Source organism: Lycium barbarum, chromosome 2, assembly GCF_019175385.1.
Source record: "Lycium barbarum isolate Lr01 chromosome 2, ASM1917538v2, whole genome shotgun sequence".
NCBI classification, from domain to species: Eukaryota; Viridiplantae; Streptophyta; class Magnoliopsida; order Solanales; family Solanaceae; genus Lycium; species Lycium barbarum.
The window spans coordinates 146,181,751-146,207,315 of NC_083338.1; the positions used below are offsets into that span (position 1 = coordinate 146,181,751).

Sequence of the window (25,565 nt, forward strand, 5' to 3'; positions counted from 1 at the left end):
TCTACTTGTTTGTTTGAAAACTCTTCGTGTTCCCAATCAAACAGGGACAGCTGTAGACACGTGTTTTTTGACCCTCCCCGTGTGTTTCACCTTATAGTGTTTAAATATTTCTTTTAATTTTAATTCTTGACGTGTCGATTTTATTCTATTTTTATTTAGTAGGCTTATTTGCGAAAATAAAAAAAAGAACAAAATATTTGCTATTTTTAGAGTATAAGTTTTGTATTTTAAAGAAAAGAAAATTACAAAAATATGCTTTGTAGGTTTTAATTTTACTTAGACAATTATTTATTTTAAGTTTTTTTTTCTTTCTTTTCAGTTATCTAGAAATAGTTATTAAATATATATATATATATATATATATATATATATATATATATATTTGTTTTTATTTATTTTATTTATTTATTTATTTATTTTGTTTACATTTAAAAAAAATAAATAAAAAAAAATGAACAAATAGAATTGTACCACCTCACCACAAAATGACAAAGTTTGGTAACAAACCTTATCACAAAGGGGAGGGGTTCACGTGATAGGGAATAAATTATTGTTGCAGGTGGGGCCCACACAAAAAGAAAAATGAAAGAAAGAGGGAGAGAGCACGTGACAAAAGGGGATTCAGTACTTTTATATAGGGCAATACAGATAATGATACAAAAAGGAGAGGCATATGAGGGAATAAGGGGATTGAGCCGCAAAAACAAATGAAAAAAAAAACCTAGAATATAGGAACCTACAGCCACCATAACAAAAAGAAAAAAGGAGGGGCCGCATGAGATCTTTCTTTTTTCCTTTTTAGTAGCTAAAACGTGTACCCAAGAATGATATAAAACTAAGAAAACTCAGTACACCAAAAGACCATATAAGCAGCTCACCCTTTTAACTCCAAAAAAAAAAAAAATCATCCATCATCTTCTTCAAATTTTCCACAAACCACCGTGAACAACTCCCCCCCCCCCCTCGCCGGAAAAATCACCGGAAAATCCAACAAAAAAGAAAAAAAAATATATTATCATCATCTTCTTTCATTTTTTTTTTCTCACCTTAAACAGCAACCACCTCAAAAACCACACCATCGTTAAACCACTTAAATATAAAATATCCATTTTCTTTTAACCAAAATTTCATTAACAGAGTTGAGTTGAGATTTCGGGTTTAGATCTAAAAAAATATTCGACGCTGTTTTGGTCGGGGTTTTCCGGTTCAAAGCTCCGTTTGGCTATCTCATTCAAAGGAAAGTGTTATTTCCCACATTGAAAGGTCCATTTCAATCTCAGTTTATTGCCTTCAATATTTTGGAATTTTGTAACAGTGTTTGTTTGTTACCTCTATTGAAGGTCCAATTCTTTATTTCCACGCTCTTTGGTCTTCCTATTTAGTTATATGCGTTTAGAGTGATATTAATTTTTGCTATTTTCCGTTGATGTTTGAATTTTTTTTTTGTATGAATTTTTCTGTTTGCTGGTACTATCGTGATTGACCATTTCTATCCTAAAATAAGTTGCACCTCTCGGCTTAATGGAAAATTAGATAGCTGGTTGTTTAGTAATCTTTTAAAATTAATTTTATTATTTTCTAGGAGTAATTAAAGGTGTTAGTAACTATTGGGTCCGTTTTGGTATTCTCATTATATCATATAAATCACATAATTAGCAAGATGCGAATGTAATGTATGTTTCCATAAGCAGATTTTGTTTAACGGTGGCTCATTTTCGTTAGTATTTTATCATATTCAGTTGAACGTATGAGACTCTTTCTTCTAGATTTGATGTGTATGTATGAATTGATCTGGAAACAAGTTTATAGCAGTAATATTCAGAGGGGTAGGGATTTTTCTTTAAAAAATAATAGATAGGTGGGTCACGGTGGTAAACCTATTTTGAATTTTAGTCATTAGTATTAATTTCATTTGTGCGTTTATTTGAATGGGTCACTGGTTCATATTTATTTTTGGCTTATCATTTCAAAGCACGGATTAATGAGTTTAACTGTGAGATAACCGAGATGGGGTGCGAATTATTTCAAATTTCGTTGTCAAGTATAAAAGAAAAGAGTGGTAAAACCAATTGTGAGGGAGCGAGATGGATTGCGAACACGTTTCAAAATCCATTGTCAAAAGAATGAAATAAATAAATAAATAGATAATAATAATAATAATAATAATAATAATAATAATAATTAATTTTAACCAAATAATTTTAAGTCTCAGATTTTAGAGACAAATAATTGCCTTTAACGCTAGACGAGCTTTAGACACGTTTTAAGACGTTTGTTTCGATTAAGAATGCGGTTACGTATCTTATTTCGAGACATTTGTTTAATAACTCAAGGATGCGGTGACACACCTTGGCTAAATTCGTTTTAATAATTAATCTTGTTTCGAGTAAGAATGCAATTATGCATCTTATTTTGACACGCTTAAAAGATCCGGAATGCGGTTACGCATCCGAGTTAAAACCAATAAAAAGTTCAACAATAAAAGGTACGAGCAGATCAAGGCTCAGATACGTAATATATCCAAAAAATTAATTTAAGCTAAGTATAAGTCGATAAAGCGACCGTGCTAGAACCACGGGACTCGGGGAATGCCTAACACCTTCTCCCCGGTCAACAGAATTCCTTACCCGGTCTTCTATTTTCGCGGACCATAATAAAAGAGTCATTTTGATTAGGGATTCATAAGGTGGCTTGGAACACCAAAACTCAATTCCAAGTGGCGACTCTGTAAATAAAATATTCCCTTTTCAAAACCGTCACTTCAAATGGAAAAACCCTTTAATAATAAAAACTTGCGCGGTTATAGCGCGGGAGCGCAAAAAAAAGGGGTGTGACATCTCTGGCGACTCTGCTGGGGAGTGTAACCAGAATTCGAGCTTTGTGATATTGCCTTATATTTGGCTTTTATTATTATTATTATTATTATTATTATTATTATTTGGATTTATTATGTTTTTGGCCTAATGTGCTAATTGCTGCTCAATTACCGCTTTGATATTGTTGAACTGTATTATAAAATGCCTTCTCTCGCGCACCCTTCTGAGTCTCTGAAACACTTCACACACGGGCACAGGAATGTAGTTATGCATCCTAACTTTCTGTCAAGATAAAGCCGGAGCGTCTTGGCGCCCGGTGGAGGATTTTAGTCACACATGTTAGGCGGGACAGGATAAGCAATGATGTCGGAATAGCACTGCTACCGACAGTATTGCCCCTCCCCGGCTCGAGTTGTCCGCTCGGGTGACCCAGTCTAGACACCTTTGCCATTAGGTCTTAAACCTAGCAAAACTTAAAACGCAGAACTGATATCCCTAGTAGGCTACGCTTATCTGCATCACGTGCATTTGACTTAGCGGGACTCGGCACAGGGGTCGGGTTTGACTAGGACAGGTGACCTTTTTATCAGACCAACATGTGCATCCAATGTGCTAATTGTAATATACTTGGAAGGTGTCTGATTGTTGACCGGCTTTAGGATAACCGAGGGGGTTTGAGAGAGATAAATATCACTGACTTTTGGGTCATTTTTTTTTTAAAAAAAGAAAAAAAAAGAGAAAAGAAAAGAGAGGAGGTCAAATATCATCCCCATTTTTTTTTTTGAGTTTATACGAACTACGCGAGCCTGATTCTCACCGTCCGTGAGATACGTAGGCAACTCTCTTCGAGTTCGGCCCCACCTTCTCAGGTTTGAGAGGTTCATTTGTGTCATTTGTGTAGTCCTTTTGTCCATTTGTGTCAGGTTAGTTTGTCAAAACAATAAAGATACTAAGTCATTTTGCAGAGTCCTTGTCATAAAATTAAACGTACCCACGAATCGGTGACAGGGTATTTAGACAAGTCACTCTAGGTTTGGTTTTCAAGTCCAATGTTGGGCAACTTTGTTGAGTTTTGCTATCTGGGTCACGGTAGACTGCTGTCAAAAAGGTCATTACTTTCATATCCAACAGGTTTATATGAGTCTTAACCATGTATTTACATCCATAGGTACAACATGTTTTATCCGGGCCGTGGGAAGTGTCAAAAGAGGAAGCGAGATGGGAGTATACCACTTCAGGTTGTTCATGAGGTCCCTTGGAAACTTTGGACATGGTGGAATGAAATGGATATGCTAGAACACACAAAGATCTTTAAGCATATGGGGTTCTTGACCAACATTATGAAAATCGACCCTAGGAGGGACGTGATTGATGCTTTGCTATCCTTTTGGGACCCTACAAAGAATGTGTTCCGATTTTCAGACTTCAAGCTGACCCCTACCTTAGAGGAAATTGCTGGCTATACCGGACTTGGTGAGAACCTACACCGCCAAAAGCTTGTAGCCCCAAGACTTATTTCTGTGAACAGTTTCCTCACAAAAATGAACATCGCTAAGCGCAAAGAGGATGAGAAGAAAAATGGCAAGGAAGAATTTCTGGATGAGGGTTGGGAATCCCTAGACAAAGGATGGATTTCTTTAGAATTCTTGTATGAGAGGTACGGGAGAAGAGACGGGTTTGAGAGGTTTGGAAAGAGGCTCAGTAATAAAGGAAATTTTGAAATTTGGAAAGACCACAGTCGTTTTGCCTTCATGGTGGCATTTTTAGGAATAATGGTCTTCCCAAGACGGGGGCAGAAAATCAACATCCGTTTAGCCGGGATAGTAGACGTCTTGACCACAAAGAAGGATCATACCATTGTGCCAATGATCTTAGCAGATATTTATCGGGCCTTGACGGTTTTCCAAAAGGGAAAGGGTTACTTTGAAGGGTGTAACATATTATTGCAAATGTGGATAGTGGAGCACATCTTCCGACCCCGTCACGTGGCAAGATTTGTTCATGATCGGAGTGATTACATTTTAAGCTATGAAACTAGGGTAAAGGATTATAAGCAACCGGACGGTGTGGAGGCATGTATTGGAGAATTTCGTTCATTAACGTCAGATAAGATCACTTGGAACTTCCCTTGGTTCCCTTGGAGAGAAGTCATATACACATCTACACATCGCCCATCTCTCTTATTGATGGGTATAAGGGGTGTTCAACCGTACGTACCATTACGAGTTTTACGACAATTGGGTCGGCGCCAGATAATACCTGTAGTAGAAGACATGACGAATTTTGTATTTGAGGTAAGACCAGAAATCCCCTTGCCTGAAGGATTGGTTGTGGAGATTTGGAATGGCTGTCGGGTAATGACATTCGATACAATGGTTACCGAGCGTCATTTGGGGGAAGTGCATCCGGGATACCCTATATGGCTCGAGAACCAACCAGTTGTGAAAGTTCAACCCAAGAGATCCGCAAAAGGGCCAGTAGATTATGAAGCCGAAATGGACATAAAAATCGCGATGGCGATGAAGGAGCACCATGCCGCCAATCTACTCTTACAAGCAGATTTAGAGCGTGCTAGAACAAGCTTGGCCCAACAACAAATGGAGTATGAGGAAAAGATCAGACAAGCCCGTTTAGAAGTAGGAGCAGATTATCAATCCACACTGCAAACTATAAACACAGACCTGGAGCACGCTAAGGCTATAATTCAGCAGCGGGATGCAGAAATTGCCGAGGAAAGGGCCAAAACAACCGCACTACAGGGAAAGCTTCAACTGGCCACGATTAGGGGGTCACAGATAGCGAAACGTGCTAAAATTGTTAGACAAGGTTTGCAAGAGAGATTGAGCATCCTTGAAGAGGATATGCACCAGCAGCAGAATGAGTTTGAACGAAAAGAAGAACAATTTAAAAAAGAGAAGGCTGAGTGGTTACGCTCCCAAGATAAACTTCACGAAGAATTGGAGGAAGCAAAAAGGAACTTGGCTCGCCAAAATGTAGGCTCTGATATGTCCCAGTTAATTCAGGAAAGGGAGATGTTACAGGAGAAATTAGAGTCAGTGACCGTGCGTGAGAAAAAGGCGAGAGAAGAGGCCGCTGCCCGTGAGTTAAGGATAAAAGAATTAGAGTACAAATGTGGGACGGTTCGAGGTAGGGTCCGAGGTATGGCCATTCGCTCTTCACAAGCAGGTTTGGAATATGAAAGATTGGGCTACGAGCAGTTTCATTCGCAAATACCTACCTTTGTCGATCATCTCACACGTACACTGCAAGGTTTATATAAGGATATGGGTGGCCAGCTGAATCAGAGTCATCATGAAGGGGACAAGGAATAGAAGTGTCGATGCAGTCAACGTGTTCGTCTTTTACCTTTTGCTCTTTCATTTTTCTTTTGAGTTAGCGTTACGTTGTCTTTAGTACTAGTGGAGTCGATTTTAGTTCATTTTTTCATCCTTTCTTTGAGTCTTTGTAAAAATGATGGAATGAAAGTTGAAAATAAATGGAAAAGATTTTGTTTTTAAAATAACCCAGCTATTTGTACGAACTACGTAACGATCTGATTCATGTTTTCAACATGATACGTAGGCAACCCCCAATGGGTTCGATTGAAGCTTCTAAAACCTGCAAAAAAAAAAAAAAACAAGAGAGAGAAAGGAGAGGTTGAAAGAAAGAAAGGGAGAAGAAGAAAAGAGAAATGAGCGATGAAAAAAAAAAAAAACGAGGTTGCACCTAGATAAGCCGGGATGAGACATAGGGCCTGCCATAGTAGAATTGATACATGCATATGAATGAGTGATTATGAATTGCTTAACCCTAACATTGGCTGTTTTACAGAGAAGAGTTAAGGTAAAAGTGGTTGGTTTGTGGCCATACTGGCAACACATCATTATTTCACAAGGTCAAAGGGCAGTATCGGAATGACGGAAGGGACTTCGCTACCGATGATCAACATGGGGGATGAAACGGAACGGGTGGCTTAACAAGAATCTGCCATCGCCGAGGAGAATAGAATTCTCAGGAAACAAATGATTGAGATGCTGCAAGGGTGGTCGAATGGTCAGCAACCTCCTCAGTCAATCCCTGGGTTCCCCGACATCACTTCTGCCGCACAAGCATGCTCACAAACACCGTTATCTACTGCGGAAGACCCGGTATACCCACCTGGGTTCGGTCATTACACCAATTTGCCCAATACGGCGGAAACTTCTGTAGGTCGTCCTCCAAGGGTACCAATCAGGACCGATCATTTCGGGATTGCAACCACTGGGCCTGCCTACACATACCCACTGTCTAACCCCAATCATGTTGCAAATGTAAGACCCGTTTACACAATACCGCCACCTGCGGTTATGCAAAGGTCAAACCTTGTGCCACCATCTGACATCCCTCAAGAGCAGCATTTTGTACCCGATTTTGCATTTGGGCTCCTGATCCTTATCATCAAACTCTACATTTTAGTCCTCTAATCGATTCTGAAGGACCTGCTAAGAATGCGGTTACGCATCTTGGCCATGAATATGGAGGTCCTGCTAAGAATGCGGTTACGCATCTTGGCACTGAGTATGGAGTTGCTACTAAGAATGTAGAGCATGACGAAATGGTTAGGAAGATGAAAAGTCTAGAACAAGCTATGAAGAACTTGCAGGGATCAGGAAGCTATAAAAGCATTTCATACAGTGATTTGTGTATGTTCCCGAGTGTTCACTTACCTCCGGGGTTTAAAACACCGAAGTTTGACAAGTACGATGGGCACGGTGATCCCATAGTTCATTTGAGGAGATACTGCAACCAACTGAGAGGAGCTGGGGGTAATCAGGAATTGCTCATGGCTTACTTTGGGGAGAGTCTGACTGGTTTAGCTTCGGAATGGTTTATTGATCAGGACATTGTGAAATGGCATACTTGGGATGATATGGCAAATGAGTTCGTGCAACAATTTCAGTACAATATTTATCTGGTTCCTGATAAAAAGTCTCTAACCAACCTGAAGAAGAAAGTTACCGAAAGTTTTAGGGAGTTTGCGGTTCGTTGGCGTGAACAAGCTGCAAGGGTAAAGCCACCAATGAGAGAAGGAGAGATGGTGGAGACTTTTCTCCAAGCACAAGATGCGACATATTATCAACACATGATCCCAGCCCTAGGAAAACCGTTCATTGAGGCCATTAAAATGGGAGAAATAATAGAAGAAGGAATCAAAACAAGACGCATTGTCGGCTTTGCCGCATTGAAGGCAACAACCCAAGCCATTCAAAATGGTTCAGGGAGTTTTGGTGGAAAGAAGAAAAAGGAAGACGTAGCTACGGTTGCGCCTGGGCTACGGCGAAACCCGAGGGGCCCGCCTCGCCAATACACTCAACCCCAACCCCAACCCCAAAACTACACCCAAGATCCATATAATTACCCACAACACTACTTCCCTCCCCAAAACCCACAATATTCTATTCCGCCCCCTCAGTACCCCATATACAGTGCGCAGCCATATGTCCAGCCCCCTTGTTACCCGCAATGGCGTGCACCAACCCCGCAAGTCCGTCCTCTACCTCCACAGACTTACCAAGGCCCTCCCAGATCCAATTTTTGGCCCAGGCCGGAGTTCAAAAGGGCAAATACGGTCAAGGATAACTTTACCCCCATTGGGGAATCATATGCTGATTTGTTTCAGAAGTTGAGGGCATTAAATGTTTTAAGCCCAATTGAAGGAAGGATCCCAAACCCTCCTCCGAAAAATCTTGATTACTCTCAAAGATGTGCTTATTGCTCTGATACCCCGGGACACAATATAGAGAAATGTTGGTATTTGAAGAAAGCAATCCAAGATTTGATTGATACACAACAAATTGTGGTGCAAAATGCAGATATACCGAATATCAATCAAAACCCACTACCAAATCATAAAGAAACAAACATGTTGGAGTTGATCTATGGTAGTGATGGGTCTGATGTTCCGTACAAGCCTATCATGAAGATTGAAGCAGGCGTGGAGAAATCAGTAAATGCGGCAGATTCTGTAAAAACAACACCTTTGGGGTTAAATAAGGTTACAAAGAGACCAATCCAGTCAGACGCGATGAAACCCTTATTGATTGTGAAGGGAGCTCCAGAGAAGGTTGGGGCAAGTCAGGGAAAACCAAAGTTGATCGTGCCAGGGGTGTCGAGCAGGCCTATTTTAACTGTCAAAGGGGCGTTCACCACTCATATCATTATTAAGCCAGTGACACAACTTTCAATAGTTGATGCTAAGGCGGCTCCCTGGAATTATAATCAGACTATGGTTACTTACCAAGGGAAGGAAATCATCAAAGAAGTAGACGAAGTAGGGGGCCTGACTCGTTCAGGAAGATGCTTCGCTCCGGAAGAGTTAAGGAAAACCAAGCAGGTGAGGGAAGGCCAAATACCCGTTAAGAAACCAGTAGCAGAGGAAGAAGCTGAAGAGTTCTTGAAAAAGATGAAATTGCCAGACTATTCCATTGTGGAGCAATTAAGGAAAACCCCTGCTCAAATCTCTTTGTTGTCTTTATTAATACACTCAGATGAACACCGCAAAGCTTTGTTGAAGATTTTGAATGAAGCTCATGTCCCTACTGAGATTACAGTTAATCAATTGGAGAAAATTGCTGGGAGGATCTTTGAGGTAAATAGAATCACTTTCTCAGATGATGAACTACCCGTTGAAGGTACTGGACATAACCGAAGCCTTCATATTACTGTAAAATGTGAGCTTTCCTATGTCACGAGAGTTTTGATTGATGGGGGCTCTGGTGCAAACATTTGTCCTCTGTCAACCTTACAAAAACTAAATGTAAGTACTGAAATAATTCGACCAAATAATGTGTGTGTTAGAGCTTTTGATGGAGCGAAAACTGACGCCATCGGTGAGATAGATCTTGTGCTTACAATAGGGCCTGCTGATTTTACCATAGATTTTCAAGTATTGAACATCAATGCCTCCTATAATATGTTGTTGGGAAGACCATGGGTACATATGGCTGGGGCAATCCCATCCACATTGCATCAGATGATCAAGTTTGAATATGATAGGCAGGAAGTGATCGTTCACGGTGAAGGGGATTTGTCCATTTATAAAGACTCCACTGTTCTCTTTATCGAAGTGGATAATGTTGATGAAACACTGGTGTATCAAGCTTCTGAGATAGTGGTAGCTGAGCAGATCCCTGAAGGGAAACCCATTCTGAGACCGCAGTTGCCTCCAACATCTGTTATGGTGGTAAATGAAATGTTGAAATATGGTTTTGAGCCAGGAAAAGGCTTGGGGGCTTCTCTACAAGGTATGGTTTATCCGGTGTGTCCACGTGAGAGTCCAGGTCCATTTGGTCTGGGGTTCAAACCAACGGCTGAAGATAGAAAGAGGGTTAAAAAGCGAAAAAAAGAAGCATGGTCACTTACTAAGCCTGTGCCACCAATCTACAAGTCCTTCGTCAAGAATACCAGCAGTTTTTCCCAGCCAGTACTGGATGTGGATTTTGGGTTGATTGGGTGTTTCCAGAACTTGTTTGTTGAAGCTGATATGGTTAAAATTGGAGGGGGTCCCAGTAACGCGGATGTGCAGTTCATTGGCCATGATGTCCAACTCAGCAATTGGGAAGTCACTCCTCTCCCAACCAGGAAGGAGTTTTGGTAGTTTGTTTTGTTTTCCTTTCCTTTATCCGAGTTATTCCAGGGTTGTAATTCGGATTTTTATCTTTCGCTTGTTTTAATGTTCAAACCCTTCTATCCTTCCTTTCAATGAAATGCAATTTGTTTTTTCCGTAAATTCTAATATGTTTGTTTATTTTCTTTTGTACAGTTCTGTTTGTGCTGGTTCTAATGATATGACATGCATGCGGAATTCTCAGCCAGATCTTAAAATCCGACCTAACCATGAAACAATGAACCAAGAAGTTGAATATGATGAAGAAGAAGTATTTCAGGAAATAAGCAGGGATTTGAAACACTTCGAAGATAAAACGAACCCTAATTTGAATGAAACCGAAGCAATCAATCTAGGAGATCAAGATAATGTCAGGGAAACTAAGCTAAGTGTGCATGTTCAACCACATTCCAAGAAAGAATTAATCCAGGCTTTGTTTAAATATAAGGATGTTTTTGCATGGTCTTATGATGATATGCCGGGTTTAAGTACTAAATTGGTGGTTCACAAATTGACAACTGACCCCACATTCCCTCCTGTGAAGCAGAAATTAAGGAAACTAAAATCAGACATGAGTGTGAAGGTTAAAGAAGAAATCGAAAAACAACTTGAGGCCAAAGTCATCCGAGTCGCTCGATACCCTACTTGGTTATCCAATGTTGTCCCCGTTCCGAAGAAGGATGGCAAAACGCGTGTGTGTGTGGATTATCGTGATCTAAACAAAGCAAGCCCGAAGAATGACTTTCCATTGCCCAATATCCATATTTTGTTAGACAACTGTGCTAAGCATGAGATTGCGTCTTTTGTAGATTGCTACGCTGGGTATCACCAGATCGTTATGGATGATGATGATGCAGAGAAGACATCCTTCATCACAGAATGAGGTACATATTGTTATCGAGTCATGCCGTTTGGGTTGAAGAATGCTGGGGCAACATATATGAGAGCGATGACCACCATATTTCACGATATGATGCATAAAGAAATTGAAGTATATGTGGATGATGTGATCATTAAATCAAGAAAGCAGTCTGACCATGTCAAGGATTTGGTGAAATTTTTCGAAAGGCTTCGCAGGTACAATCTTAAGCTCAATCCAGCGAAATGTATATTTGGAGTCCCGTCAGGGAAACTTTTGGGGTTTGTAGTCAGTCGGCGTGGTATTGAATTGGATCCTGCAAAGATCAAAGCTATTCAGGAGTTACCACTGCCAAAGAACAAAACCGAGGTAATGAGCCTACTTGGGAGGTTGAATTACATTAGTCGATTTATTGCTCAACTCACAACAACTTGCGAGCCCATTTTTAAGTTGTTAAAGAAGAATGCTGCGATTGAATGAACTGACGAATGCCAAGAAGCGTTTGACAAAATCAAGAGGTATCTGTCGAATCCACCTGTATTGGTTCCTCCCGAGCCTGGGAGACCTTTAATATTGTACCTCTCAGTTCTGGACAATTCCTTTGGTTGCGTATTGGGTCAACATGATGTTACAGGCAAGAAGGAACAGGCAATCTATTATCTCAGCAAGAAGTTTACTACTTATGAGGCTAAGTACACTCATCTAGAAAGGACGTGTTGCGCTTTGACTTGGGTTGCACAAAAATTGAAACATTATCTTTCGTCCTACACTACTTATCTTATCTCCCGCTTGGACCCTTTGAAGTATATATTTTAGAAGCCCATGCCCACGGGCAGGCTTGCAAAATGGCAGATATTACTCACGGAGTTTGATATTTCGTATGTGACTCAGACCGCGATGAAAGCCCAAGCCTTGGCAGACCATCTGGCGGAGAACCCAGTGGATGAAGAATATGAGCCATTGAAAACGTACTTTCCTGATGAAGAAGTGTCATGCCTCGAGGAGGTCATTTTGGATAACGATCCGGGTTGGAAGTTGTTTTTTGATGGGGCTGCTAACAGGAAAGGAGTTGGGGTAGGGGCCGTTCTTATCTCAGAATCAGGACAACATTACCCTGTAACAGCCCAGCTTCGATTTTATTGTACCAACAACATGGCGGAGTATGAAGCTTGCATTTTGGGTTTAAGGTTAGATATCGACATGGGGATTCAAGAATTATTGGTATTGGGGGATTCAGACTTGCTAGTCCACCAAGTTCAAGGAGAGTGGGAAACCCGTGATTTGAAGCTTATACCATATCACCAGTGTTTGCAGGATCTTTGCAGACGGTTCATAACAGTAAAATTTAAGCACATTCCTAGGATTCATAATGATATTGCTGATGCTTTGGCCACCATGTCTTCAATGCTCCAGCACCCAGACAAGGCTCACATTGACCCTTTACATATACAAACTCACAATCAACATGCTTATTGCAATACAGTTGAAGAGGAACTTGACGGTGAGCCTTGGTTCCATGATATTAAAGAATATATCGAGTCGGCGAAATATCCAGCACATGCTACCAGTGACCAAAAGAGAGCTATTCGACGATTGGCAAGCGGATTTTTCTTAAGTGGAGGAATTTTGTCTAAAAAGACTCCAGATTTAGGACTTTTGAGGTGTGTAGATGCTAAAGAGGCTGCAACTATCATGACTGAGATACATTCAGGAGTTTGTGGACCGCACATGAACGGGTATGTTTTGGCAAAGAAAATTCTTTGAGCAGGCTATTACTGGCTCACCATGGAGCGGGATTCCATCCGTTTCGTTCGTAGGTGTCATCAGTGCCAGGTACATGGCGACTTGATACATTCTCCTCCTTCGGAATTACACACAATGTCTGCTCCATGGCCTTTCGCAGCTTGGGGGATGGATGTGATCGGGCCAATTGAGCCGAAAGCGTCCAATGGGCATAGGTTCATTTTGGTGGCCATCGATTACTTTACAAAGTGGGTGGAAGCAGTAACTCTCAAGTCGGTGACTAAAAAAGCCGTGGTGGATTTCGTTCATTCCAACATTATTTGCAGGTTCGGGATCCCGAGGACAATGATTACAGATAATGCGGCGAATCTCAACAATCATCTGATGCGTGAGGTATGTCAGCAGTTTAAGATTACACATCGGAATTCAACTCCATATCGTCCGAAGGCAAATGGGGCTGTGGAAGCTGCTAATAAGAACATTAAAAAGATACTGCGCAAAATGGTGCAATGTTCGAGACAATGGCATGCAAAGTTGCCTTTTGCTTTATTGGGTTATCGCACAACTGTTCGCACTTCAGTAGGTGCAACTCCTTATTTGTTGGTATACGGGACCGAAGCGGTTATACCTGCAGAAGTTGAAATCCCGTCCCTTCGAATCATTGAGGAAGCTGGAATTGATGACAATGAGTGGGTCAAAACCCGTTTAGAGCAATTGAGTCTGATTGACGAAAAGAGAATAACATCGGTATGTCATGGTCAACTGTATCAAAAGAGGATAGCACGAGCACACAACAAAAAGGTGCGCCCCAGACATTTTGAAGTGGGTCAATTAGTGTTAAAGCGGATTCTTCCACATCAGGCCGAGGCCAAAGGCAAGTTCGCCCCAAATTGGCAGGGGCCATTCGTGGTGAAGAAGGTTTTGCCCAATGGTGCTTTGTATCTGACAGACATAGAAGGCACAATGTCTGAAACTGCCATCAATGCAGATGCAGTGAAAAGATATTATGTATGATTTTCATCTCCCTACCTTTGATTTACTTGTTGGGTGCTTGATATTTTTAAGGGTTGATATGACGAAGGCATTCTATTCTGCTACCTATACATTATGTCATCCCTTGCTACCCCTTTTGAGCCATAGTTTATTTTTCTTTCGCAACCCTCGTTTGGAATCAAGCTTTTCATAAATATTATTATATAAAAAAAAATACAAAAAAAACACACACACACACAAAAATATATATATATAAAAAGAAACAGCAACAACAACAAAATCAAAAAAAAAAAAAAAAAAAAAAGAGAAGGAAATTTTTTTTGTTTCGGAACTACGTCTGACCTGATTCTTGTCTAGACAAGATACGTAGGCAACCCTATTTTGGGGTTCGGTCCAACCAAAGAAAATCCAAAATTTCCCGTTTCGAAGAAACTGGGACAGAAGTTATTATTTTCTTTTGAGTCGATTCCAAACGTTGTAAGTCTCATCCCTTATTACTTTTGTATTGTCTTTGAGCCTCCATGTCATCCTTTATTTCCAACCCTATCCAAAAGCCACGTTACAACGAAATAAAAGACCTTCAGATCAATCATTAAGAATGTCTAGGCTGAGCAAGCTATGAGTATAAGGCATTTGCATCATTGGCATCACTTGTGGCATCAGCATAAGGGAGATAGAAGAAAAATGAAAATGAGAGAGTCTTATTGGTGAAAACCCTCACGGGCACCATAAGGCGATGGTGAGATGAAAAAATAAAAATAAAAAAAAATATAAAAAATGAGAGAGTCTTACTGGTGAAAACCCTCACGAGCACCATAAGGCGATGGTGAGTTGAGAGAATTGAACATGAGTGAGACTTGTTGGTCCACTAATTGTATGAAGGCCTTGATTTTGACGCAGTTGTTGGGTGTAGACATTCGGTTTCGAAGTCAAAGGGTTAGTAAGAGTTTATGAATAATTAGGATGGACAAATCAGACTGATTAAGCCAAAATGCATGTCATATCATTGGAGTTGGCTACAACATTTAGATAAGTTTTCCCCATTCTTTTCTTTCTCGAAGAGGACATCCTTCTGTTAACCTCTTTTTCATCTTTATCTTTTATTTTGCTTTCGTCGTTTGGATTTCAGGCTTTTTCTTTGAGTCATTCTGTTGTGAGATAAGTAAGAAAGGATCACAAAACTTGCTACCAGTTTTCCCAATTGCAAAGCAAAACATTTTGGCTAGCACATGAAGGTAACATAATTCAGTCGGCGTAAGGTACTCAACTAGCTGTCGACCATTAATAAGTTTTGGATTCAGTGAAATACAAGGTTCAATAAAGTTTGAGTTAACAGACATTATGAAACAAGAGATGTATGGTCTGGTGTTGAAGTTACTTCTGAGACATTTTGGAAACCATGTTTGAGTCAGTAATGCCGTGGGTCAACAGGATGCGATAACTGTCTAAAAGCGGAGCCAAACAAGATGAGTGCAAAAAGCAGTTGCTTTCACAGACAAGCCGCAAACCAACCACAAAGTTTTGAAACTCACAAATTTTTCTTTGTTTGAAACAGGGACATAAAATTTTATTCGCTGTCTGCAGGTACATTCTGAAAAATGCAAGGTGCAAGTATTACGAGGACAAAACCCAGAACCCTTCTGGAAAATGGGATTTAGTTTATCAGGACCCTCCTGGAAAATGGGATTTAGGTTATCAGGACCCTCCTGGAAAATGGGATTTAGGTTATCAGGACCCTCCTGGAAAATGGGATTTAGGTTATCAGGACCCTCCTGGAAAATGGGATTTAGTTATCAGGACCCTCCTGGAAAATGGGATTTAGTTTATCAGGACCCCCCTGGAAAATGGGATTTAGTTTAGCAGGACCCTCCTGGAAAATGGGATTTAGGTTATCAGGACCCTCCTGGAAAATGGGATTTAGATTATCAGGACCCTCCTGGAAAATGGAATTTAGTTTATCAAGACCCTCTTGGAGAATGGGATTTAGTTATCAGGACCCTCCTGGAAAATGGGATTTAGTTGTCAGGACCCTCCTGGAAAATGGGATTCAGTTGTCAGGACCCTCCTGGAAAATGGGATTTAGTTGTCAGGACCCTCCTGGAAAATGGGATTCAGTTGTCAGGACCCTCCTGGAAAATGGGATTTAGTTGATCAGGACCCTCCTGGAAAATGGGGATCTAGTTTATCAAGACCCTCCTGGAAAAATGGGGTATAGTTTATCAAGACCCTCCTGGGAAAATGGGGTATAGTTAAGGGACGCACTTCCTAGTTAGTACATTTGATTTTACTTCCATAATTAAATTATTTTATAGTTTATAATTTTGCTAACACTCACCAAAAAATTTCCTGGTATGAACTGGGACAGGAAATTTTGTTCGTGTTCGTTGTTTTTGGTAATTTGCAGGACCCGCCTGAAGAATGGGAAGCAAGTCAGGACCCGCCTGAAGAATGGGAAACAAGTCAGGACCCGCCTGAAGAATGGGATGATCAGGAACCCGCCTGGAGAATAGGGCCACCTTTCAGTTTCAAGTTCAGGAACCCGCCTGGAGAATAGGGCCACCTTTCAATTTCAAGTTCAAGAGCTCGCCTGAATAATAGGGTCAACATTCAACTGCTTTTCAATTTCAAGCTCAGGAGCCCGCCTGAAGAATGGGGTGTACTTTGAGTTGCTTTCAAGTTCAGTCAGAAGTAGCAGGAGTCCCGCCTGGAGAATAGGGATGACTTTAAATTTTAAAGTTTAGAAACAAGCATGAAGGTTCAAGAGAAGCTGCATAGATAGGGTCTTGTACTTGTATTTTCTTTTTAACTTTTATCTTTCATTTGATGTAATAATAGGACCGCGGACCGAAGCCTCGACAGGACCTCGCTCGACTATTCACCTCAATATGTTTCATCTCCCTTCTTACTCTTGAACTACACGTGACCTGATTCCCTTATAACCCGGGATATGTAGGATGCCCAAAACCAGGGCTCGGTTGCATTATCTTCTTTCTTTCCCTTCCTTTTAGAACAACGGTAGGGTCAAACTAGTCTCTTTGTCTACTTGTTTGTTTGAAAACTCTTCGTGTTCCCAATCAAACAGGGACAGCTATAGACACGTGATTTTTGACCTTCCCCGTGTGTTTCACCTTATAGTGTTTAAATATTTCTTTTAATTTTAATTCTTGACGTGTCGATTTTATTCTATTTTTATTTAGTAGGCTTATTTGCGAAAATAAAAAAAAAGAACAAAATATTTGCTATTTTTAGAGTATAAGTTTTGTATTTTAAAGAAAAGAAAATTACAAAAATATGCTTTGTAGGTTTTAATTTTACTTAGACAATTATTTATTTTAAGTTTTTTTTTTCTTTCTTTTCAGTTATCTAGAAATAGTTATTATATATATATATATATATATTTGTTTTTATTTTATTTATTTATTTATTTATTTATTTTGTTTACATTTAAAAAAAAAAATAAAAAAAAAAGAACAAATAGAATTGTACCACCTCACCACAAAATGACAAAGTTTGGTAACAAACCTTATCACAAAGGGGAGGGGTTCACGTGATAGGGAATAAATTATTGTTGCAGGTGGGGCCCACACAAAAAGAAAAATGAAAGAAAGAGGGAGAGAGCACGTGACAAAAGGGGATTCGGTACTTTTATATAGGGCAATACAGATAATGATACAAAAAGGAGAGGCATATGAGGGAATCAGGGGATTGAGCCGCAAAAACAAATGAAAACAAAACCTAGAATATAGGAACCTACAGCCACCATAACAAAAAGAAAAAAAAGGAGGGGCCGCATGAGATCTTTCTTTTTTCCTTTTTAGTAGCTAAAACGTGTACCCAAGAATGATATAAAACTAAGAAAACTCAGTACACCAAAGGACCATATAAGCAGCTCACCCTTTTAACTCCAAAAAAAAAAAATCATCCATCATCTTCTTCAAATTTTCCACAAACCACCGTGAACAACTCCCCCCCCTCGCCGGAAAAATCACCGGAAAATCCAACAAAAAAGAAAAAAAAAATATATATTATCATCATCTTCTTTCATTTCTTTTTTTTCTCACCTTAAACAGCAACCACCTCAAAAACCACACCATCGTTAAACCACTTAAATCTAAAATATCCATTTTCTTTTAACCAAAATTTCATTGACAGAGTTGAGTTGAGATTTCGGGTTTAGATCTAAAAAAATATTCGACGCTGCTTTGGTCGGTTTTGGTCGGGGTTTTCCGGTTCAAAGCTCCGTTTGGCTATCTCATTCAAAGGAAAGTGTTATTTCCCACATTGAAAGGTCCATTTCAATCTCAGTTTATTGCCTTCAATATTTTGGAATTTTGTAACAGTGTTTGTTTGTTACCTCTATTGAAGGTCCAATTCTTTATTTCCACGCTCTTTGGTCTTCCTATTTAGTTATATGCGTTTAGAGTGATATTAATTTTTGCTATTTTCCGTTGATGTTTGAATTTTTTTTTTGTATGAATTTTTCTGTTTGCTGGTACTATCGTGATTGACCATTTCTATCCTAAAATAAGTTGCACCTCTCGGCTTAATGGAAAATTAGATAGCTGGTTGTTTAGTAATCTTTTAAAATTAATTTTATTATTTTCTAGGAGTAATTAAAGGTGTTAGTAACTATTGGGTCCGTTTTGGTATTCTCATTATATCATATCAATCACATAATTAGCAAGATGCGAATGTAATGTATGTTTCCATAAGCAGATTTTGTTTAACGGTGGCTCATTTTCGTTAGTATTTTATCATATTCAGTTGAACGTATGAGACTCTTTCTTCTAGATTTGATGTGTATGTATGAATTGATCTGGAAACAAGTTTATAGCAGTAATATTCAGAGGGGTAGGGATTTTTCTTTAAAAAATAATAGATAGGTGGGTCACGGTGATAAACCTATTTTGAATTTTAGTCATTAGTATTAATTTCATTTGTGCGTTTATTTGAATGAGTCACTGGTTCATATTTATTTTTGGCTTATCATTTCAAAGCACGGATTAATGAGTTTAACTGTGAGATAACCGAGATGGGGTGCGAATTATTTCAAACTTCGTTGTCAAGTATAAAAGAAAAGAGTGGTAAAACCAATTGTGAGGGAGCGAGATGGATTGCGAACACGTTTCAAAATCCATTGTCAAAAGAATGAAATAAATAAATAAATAGATAATAATAATAATAATAATAATAATAATAATAATAATAATAATAATAATAATAATAATTAATTTTAACCAAATAATTTTAAGTCTCAGATTTTAGAGACAAATAATTGCCTTTAACGCTAGACGAGCTTTAGGCACGTTTTAAGACGTTTGTTTCGATTAAGAATGCGGTTACGTATCTTATTTCGAGACATTTTTTTAATAACTCAAGGATGCGGTGACACACCTTGGCTAAATTCGTTTTAATAATTAATCTTGTTTCGAGTAAGAATGCAGTTATGCATCTTATTTTGAGACGCTTAAAAGATCAGGAATGCGGTTACGCATCCGAGTTAAAACCAATAAAAAGTTCAACAATAAAAGGTACGAGCAGATCAAGGCTCAGATACGTAATATATCCAAAAAATTAATTTAAGCTAAGTATAAGTCGATAAAGCGACCGTGCTAGAACCACGGGACTCGGGGAATGCCTAACACCTTCTCCCCGGTCAACAGAATTCCTTACCCGGTCTTCTATTTTCGCGGACCATAATAAAAGAGTCATTTCCTTTTGATTAGGGATTCATAAGGTGGCTTGGAACACCAAAACTCTGTAAATAAAATATTCTCTTTTCAAAACCGTCACTTCAAATGGAAAAACCCTTTAATAATAAAAACTTGCGCGGTTATAGCGCGGGAGCGCAAAAAAAAGGGGTGTGACATCTCTGGCGACTCTGCTGGGGAGTGTAACCAGAATTCGAGCTTTGTGATATTGCCTTATATTTGGCTTTTATTATTATTATTATTATTTGGATTTATTATGTTTTTGGCTTAATGTGCTAATTGCCGCTCAATTACCGCTTTGATATTGTTGAACTGTATTATAAAATGCCTTCTCTTGCGCACCCTTCTGAGTCTCTGAAACACTTCACACACGGGCACAGGAATGCAGTTATGCATCCTAACTTTCTGTCAAGATAAAGCCGGAGCGTCTTGGCGCCCGGTGGAGGATTTTAGTCACACATGTTAGGCGGGACAGGATAAGCAATGATGTCGGAATAGCACTTCTACCGACAGTATTGCCCCTCCTCGGCTCGAGTTGTCCGCTCGGGTGACCCAGTCTAGACACCTTTGCCATTAGGTCTTAAACCTAGCAAAACTTAAAACACAGAACTGATATCCCTAGTAGGCTACGCTTATCTGCATCACGTGCATTTGACTTAGCGGGACTCGGCACAAGGGCCGGGTCTGACTAGGACAGGTGACCTTTTTATCAGACCAACATGTGCATCCAATGTGCTAATTGTAATATACTTGGAAGGTGCCTGATTGTTGACCGGCTTTAGGATAACCAAGGGGGTTTGAGAGAGATAAATATCACTGACTTTTGGGTCATTTTTTTTTTAAAAAAAAAAATAAAAAAAAAAGAGAAAAGAAAAGAGAGGAGGTCAAATATCATCCCCATTTTTTTTTTGAGTTTATACGAACTACGCGAGCCTGATTCTCACCGTCCGTGAGATACGTAGGCAACATAATTGCATCCGCCCCCGGTGACCAACTAGTCTACATATGCCCTTACAAATTGTATAACTAAGCATGGTAAAAATAATTTTACATATTTCAATAAAACACTATTTTAATACAATCACACTAGTCCAGCAATCAAAAGCTAGAATATATAAATGGAATTACAACTGCCATGAACAAATGATCAACGTCATAGCTAGATGGCAGGAAACGGATTTGGTAGAATCCAGTAATTTTAATTTAAATCATGTATTTGTTTTAAGAAATATATTTAATATTTATAAAATATTAATTTAAAATCCAGTAACTCAAAATGACTATAAATCCAGAACTCATAAGTTTCAGATCCTGATTCCACCTCTACAAATTGTTTGCAGCAGGTGATTTGGAGTGCCTGAATCTTTTTTCTTCAGAAAGCAACTTCGCAAACCTGACAAAAAATATCAGTTCTATAATTAATCAACACCGCATATATACCGATTAATCTTGGTATTGATATTACTATACACACACACACATTTATTCACAAGAAAGTTGAATAATTACCATTTCAAAGTTTCTCCGTTTGTGCCAGCATTTTTGCATTCTTCAAGTAGACCTGTCTTCAGATTTACCCTTGAAACTGGTTTTTTCAATAAAGTTTCTCCTCTTTCAACCAATTTGGCCATGTTCTCTTCGGTTGTTATGTCAACAGAGGCGTCTGTTCCACTTAACGTGTCATCCTAGCATTGTTGAGCAACACAATTAATAAAGTCAGAATGAAATCAGCAGAGTTGGAATATTCACGAAGGGGTATCAAAATATGAAGGAGTAAATCCACAAAGAAGCCAAGGAGAACCAATGTGTGGTATATCTACGTAAAAAAAAAAAAAAACCTAGTTACTAAGTGTAAATTTTTGACGAATCTAGTATACATATATAAAAAGAATATACATAGTTATGTAGTGTAATTTTCCGACGAGGAGATGCTAATTGACACGCCTTGAATACATATGGCTCCGCCACCTGTTATAGCACCTATAACTTTCCTAATTTTGAAATACAAGCATCTACTAAACATCTTTAGAATGTACTACTCCGCTTTTAAGGATTTTGCACACCCGTTAAAAATAGACATTTTATAGCCTAAATTATAGGAGTATATTCTTAATGGTTAAATGCTGGCCTAATTGAGACAATAAGCGGAGATTGAAAGAAGAATAAAAAGAGCACTAATTGACTATAAATGTCAAATATTTAGAAATAATTTCATTTTATTAAAACGATCAATATTTAGGGCTAGATGTAGGATTAAAAGTATATTCACCAAATTTCCATTTGTAAGAACAAAGCAAGACAAACACGAAAATAATTATGACTACTTTACATAAAAAGTCGGTCGGATTCATATTTTACTTTTTCTAACCAGTACATATAACATTGATTATACACTGTTGTAGATATATTATACAATTTGCTGGCTATTTTTAGTTTAACCAATACCTGAATACGAAGATAATTCTCCTCAGAATGAAGAGCTTGGAAAACAACTGAAATATGCAAATCAACCATATCACCACTGGCATAACTAAAAACATCCATAATTGGATTTGAACCTCCATTAAGGAGCCATCCCAAGATACCCCATTTGGATGCAATTTTAGCATTATATTTTTGTTCCACTTTTGCTGAGCCAGTGCCTATAGAGATCACCAAAAATCTTCCACAATCAGTGGGTTTGATTGGGAAAAAATCTGGATTTCCAGTCATTATTTGTTTGGTCACTTGATTTGTAGCAACAAGGGCCTGCAAAAAAAGCAACCAAGTCATATAAATTTCAGACAGTACCATACAAACTTTGAGTAATTCTAAGTATATTGTCACTACTTTATTACAATATTTTTTTAATTATTAAAGTTATTAATCTTTACCAATACAATAATAAACTCATAACATTATCTTGTGTTCCAAGAAAGTAACTAAACATATACCCTATTGCAATCTATGTGAATAGAGTCACCTTGATGGATAAATCTTGTCGCTATAGTGGGTAAAATGTTTAGTAACTTTATTGTTATACTCCTTTTGTCGCAATCTATCTGAGGGGGTTCGAGGTATAAGGGTCAACACACTTAATTTGACTATGAATTTGAGTATACGAACACTTAGTTTTGTACGTATAACTATTTAATTTAATCTCTTTTTAGTAACTATACGTGAAATTAACAACAATTAAATCTCTCATGTAAGAAAAAAGAAAAGAGGAGAAAAAAAGATAGAAACTAGAAAATAAGTTAAATAGTTATACATACTGGATTGTTAGCTGCGACTCCACCATCAACAAGATTGAACTCGTAAAAGTTTTCATCTTTGTCTTGGGTTCGGAAATGATGTGCAGGAAGATATGTTGGAGCAGCAGATGAACTGATGCATACATCTGAAAGCTTAGCATCCATTAATGGATTTTCTCTGGCCTGTCGGACAGGTTAGACGAGTCAAATTAATAGCAAATTCAATCACAGCCTGTTTAATATATTTTATTGAGTTAAGATGAACTTGTTAAAAGAGGTTGAGTCATAACTTAGCTAATGTTTGCTTGAGTCAAGATGAATAAGTCAGAATGGCTAAAATGAGTAAACTGACTCGCTCAATTCAAAATTTTCCATTCGTTTATTTGTTATTTTATAATTTACCTAAGTACCAAATCAAACCAACAAAAGTATTCCTTTTTTAGTTATCATTACTATATCAAATTATCAATCATAAAAAACCATTTATTTTATTTTATATTTTGATAACATCTTTTCCGGGATCAATTTGGACTAAATATGCAATCCGAATTGAACCAAACTTTTAAGCATGCTAATTTGTTACAATATCCAAAATGACCCGTCGACTAATATTTTCATGTGTTAAATTTGACACCCCTAATAAAAACAAATAGATTTATGGAGAAAGGGACCTCATAAGTGGAGAAAATTGTAGGTTGCATATTCTTGATATCAAAAGTTGGAATAACCACATTAGTCAATGTCTCATGCATACGAGTCTCTCCTAGTTTCTCTTGTATGACTTGGTGAAGATACTTCCCGTCATACCTTGGACCTATTATTGGTTTCAACATCTTTATAATCATCCTATGATGAAAAGAAAGACAGTGTCAGTCCTAAGATAATATTAGAGCTTTGACAAGAATTACACATGAAAAAATCAATTAGAAAATTTACAATTTGTTTTGTGGAAATATTTTAGGGCCATGCTCAAGATAGAAAGGCTTTATGTCTTTAGCAGCAAATAGAGGTCGTTTTTCTTTGTTTGGAGCTGTTAGCATAGCCGTGACAAGACCACCAGTGCTCGTTCCTGCAATTATGTCGAAGTAATCTGCAAGTCTCGCATCCGCACCATCCAATTCCTATTCATCCATATTTAAACTAGTTAAATGTAAGTTCAAAGTACTTAGCATAATGTATTACGTACTTGCTAATTACACAAATAAATGGTTGTTCATATACTTAATTTCTTTATAGTGGCAGAGCAAAAATAAATTTACATTATCAAGTACGTAAACGATAACTACCATAGTTAACCACCAATAATAAGTGATTAATAACTATTATATTTTTATTAGAGAATAACAATTTGTTTGACTAATTAATTTGAAAAATACTTTTGAGAAACATTAAGCTACAACTTGTTTTTGACAAGGTTTCAAAAGTGATTTTAGGGGAAAAACTATTTTTTCAGCTTTTGCTACCTGCTAAGCACTTTTTCTTCCAAAAAGCTTGACCAAACAAACCAACTGTCTAAAATAAGCACTTTTAGCTATCCAGAAGCTTGGCCAAATTAACAGGCTATAAGAGCGCTAAGTTATATGTCTTTAACTTTATTAACTTTGACGGTGTAAAAATTATTTTACACAATCATATCACTCAAAAGGATAATTATATATAACTTTTTTTAATAAGCATACTTAATTAGTTACTCGAAAAATAATTAATAAGCTAAGTAATCTAATATAACAGGTTAAACTACACTAATGATATAAAATGTAAATAAGTAGGGGTAGAAAAGTTTAAGCCTATCACCTGGAGTTGAGATTCAAGGTACTCAAGAACAGTTGCAGGAATAATTCCCCTAATGCCACCTCCATCGATGCTCAGAATTGTTACATGTTTACCATAAGTTGGAGGCTGGAGCAGCTTGGATGAAACACCTGATGACATTATTCCACTCTTCATTTTTGATAAATTTTAAGAGTTATGAACTTATGATGGAATACTATTGATTGTCAGCAAGGTCGATTCATCCATTTATAGCCCTCAATATAATGGATGCCCCACTATGTCATGGTGCTTTTTGATCAACTTGCAATTGGAGACCGATATATTTTATATTACTTTTTAGAAGTCCAATATGATACTAATATATAGTTGAATATGTTTTTTGTTTTATCAATTCTAAGAAATTTTGGGTGGCCAAGTGAAACTAGTTATTAGCGACCATAATACTTTTTATTAAAATGATTTGGTATTCAGTATTTAACAAGTTCGGACTCACCTTGTATATGAACCATTAAAGGAAAAAACGTTTTACACCAAGAACTTTTCAATTTTTAGGAATTGAATTCAAAATTTCTGACCAAGGTTTGATGCTTGGAAGAATTTAACAACTTATGTACATTGATATAGTTATTAAATCGCTTAAAAATAAATTACATAATTATTCATAAGCGTAAATAGCGGTTTGAAGCTTAAGAAAATAGTAACTCAGTTTCAACAAATTAAATGCATTGTTAATATGAAATTATTTATATTGTCAGTCCATGAAAAATTGAAAAAACACGTGTATTGTGATTT

At 37.9% G+C, this 25,565-nt stretch overlaps 2 protein-coding genes and 1 pseudogene across 2 annotated transcripts; 2 read left to right on the plus strand and 1 right to left on the minus strand.

The window, feature by feature from the left end:
* The first annotated feature begins 555 nt into the window (after window positions 1-555).
* On the plus strand, window positions 556-6,256 carry LOC132627885 (uncharacterized). Its single transcript, XM_060343498.1, has 2 exons — window positions 556-1,263; window positions 3,985-6,256. The coding sequence occupies exon 2, from the start codon at window positions 3,992-3,994 to the stop codon at window positions 6,146-6,148; it is 2,157 nt and encodes a 718-aa protein (XP_060199481.1). The 5' UTR covers window positions 556-1,263; window positions 3,985-3,991; the 3' UTR covers window positions 6,149-6,256.
* A 582-nt stretch (window positions 6,257-6,838) lies between these two features.
* LOC132629110 (uncharacterized) lies at window positions 6,839-13,084 on the plus strand (annotated as a pseudogene).
* A 7,701-nt stretch (window positions 13,085-20,785) lies between these two features.
* On the minus strand, window positions 20,786-25,034 carry LOC132627886 (patatin-like protein 2). The gene is made up of 7 exons (XM_060343499.1): window positions 24,795-25,034; window positions 23,937-24,121; window positions 23,672-23,846; window positions 23,022-23,183; window positions 22,213-22,515; window positions 21,277-21,452; window positions 20,786-21,160 (listed from the first exon to the last, which is right to left on the minus strand). The coding sequence occupies exons 1-7, from the start codon at window positions 24,945-24,947 to the stop codon at window positions 21,091-21,093; spliced, it is 1,224 nt and encodes a 407-aa protein (XP_060199482.1). The 5' UTR covers window positions 24,948-25,034; the 3' UTR covers window positions 20,786-21,090.
* Window positions 25,035-25,565: the final 531 nt, after the last annotated feature.

What these genes read in the sequence shown, in the direction of transcription:
- LOC132627885 (XM_060343498.1), top strand. Translation starts at nt 3,992, where the DNA reads ATGTTTTATCCGGGCCGTGGGAAGTGTCAAAAGAGGAAGCGAGATGGG.
- LOC132627886 (XM_060343499.1), bottom strand. Translation starts at nt 24,947, where the DNA reads ATGAAGAGTGGAATAATGTCATCAGGTGTTTCATCCAAGCTGCTCCAG. An exon ending in CAATTTTCTCCACTTATGAG is followed by an intron (nt 23,184 to 23,671) that starts GTCCCTTTCTCC and finishes CCTGTCCGACAG; the next exon opens with GCCAGAGAAAATCCATTAAT. An exon ending in AACGGAGAAACTTTGAAATG is followed by an intron (nt 21,161 to 21,276) that starts GTAATTATTCAA and finishes ATTTTTTGTCAG; the next exon opens with GTTTGCGAAGTTGCTTTCTG.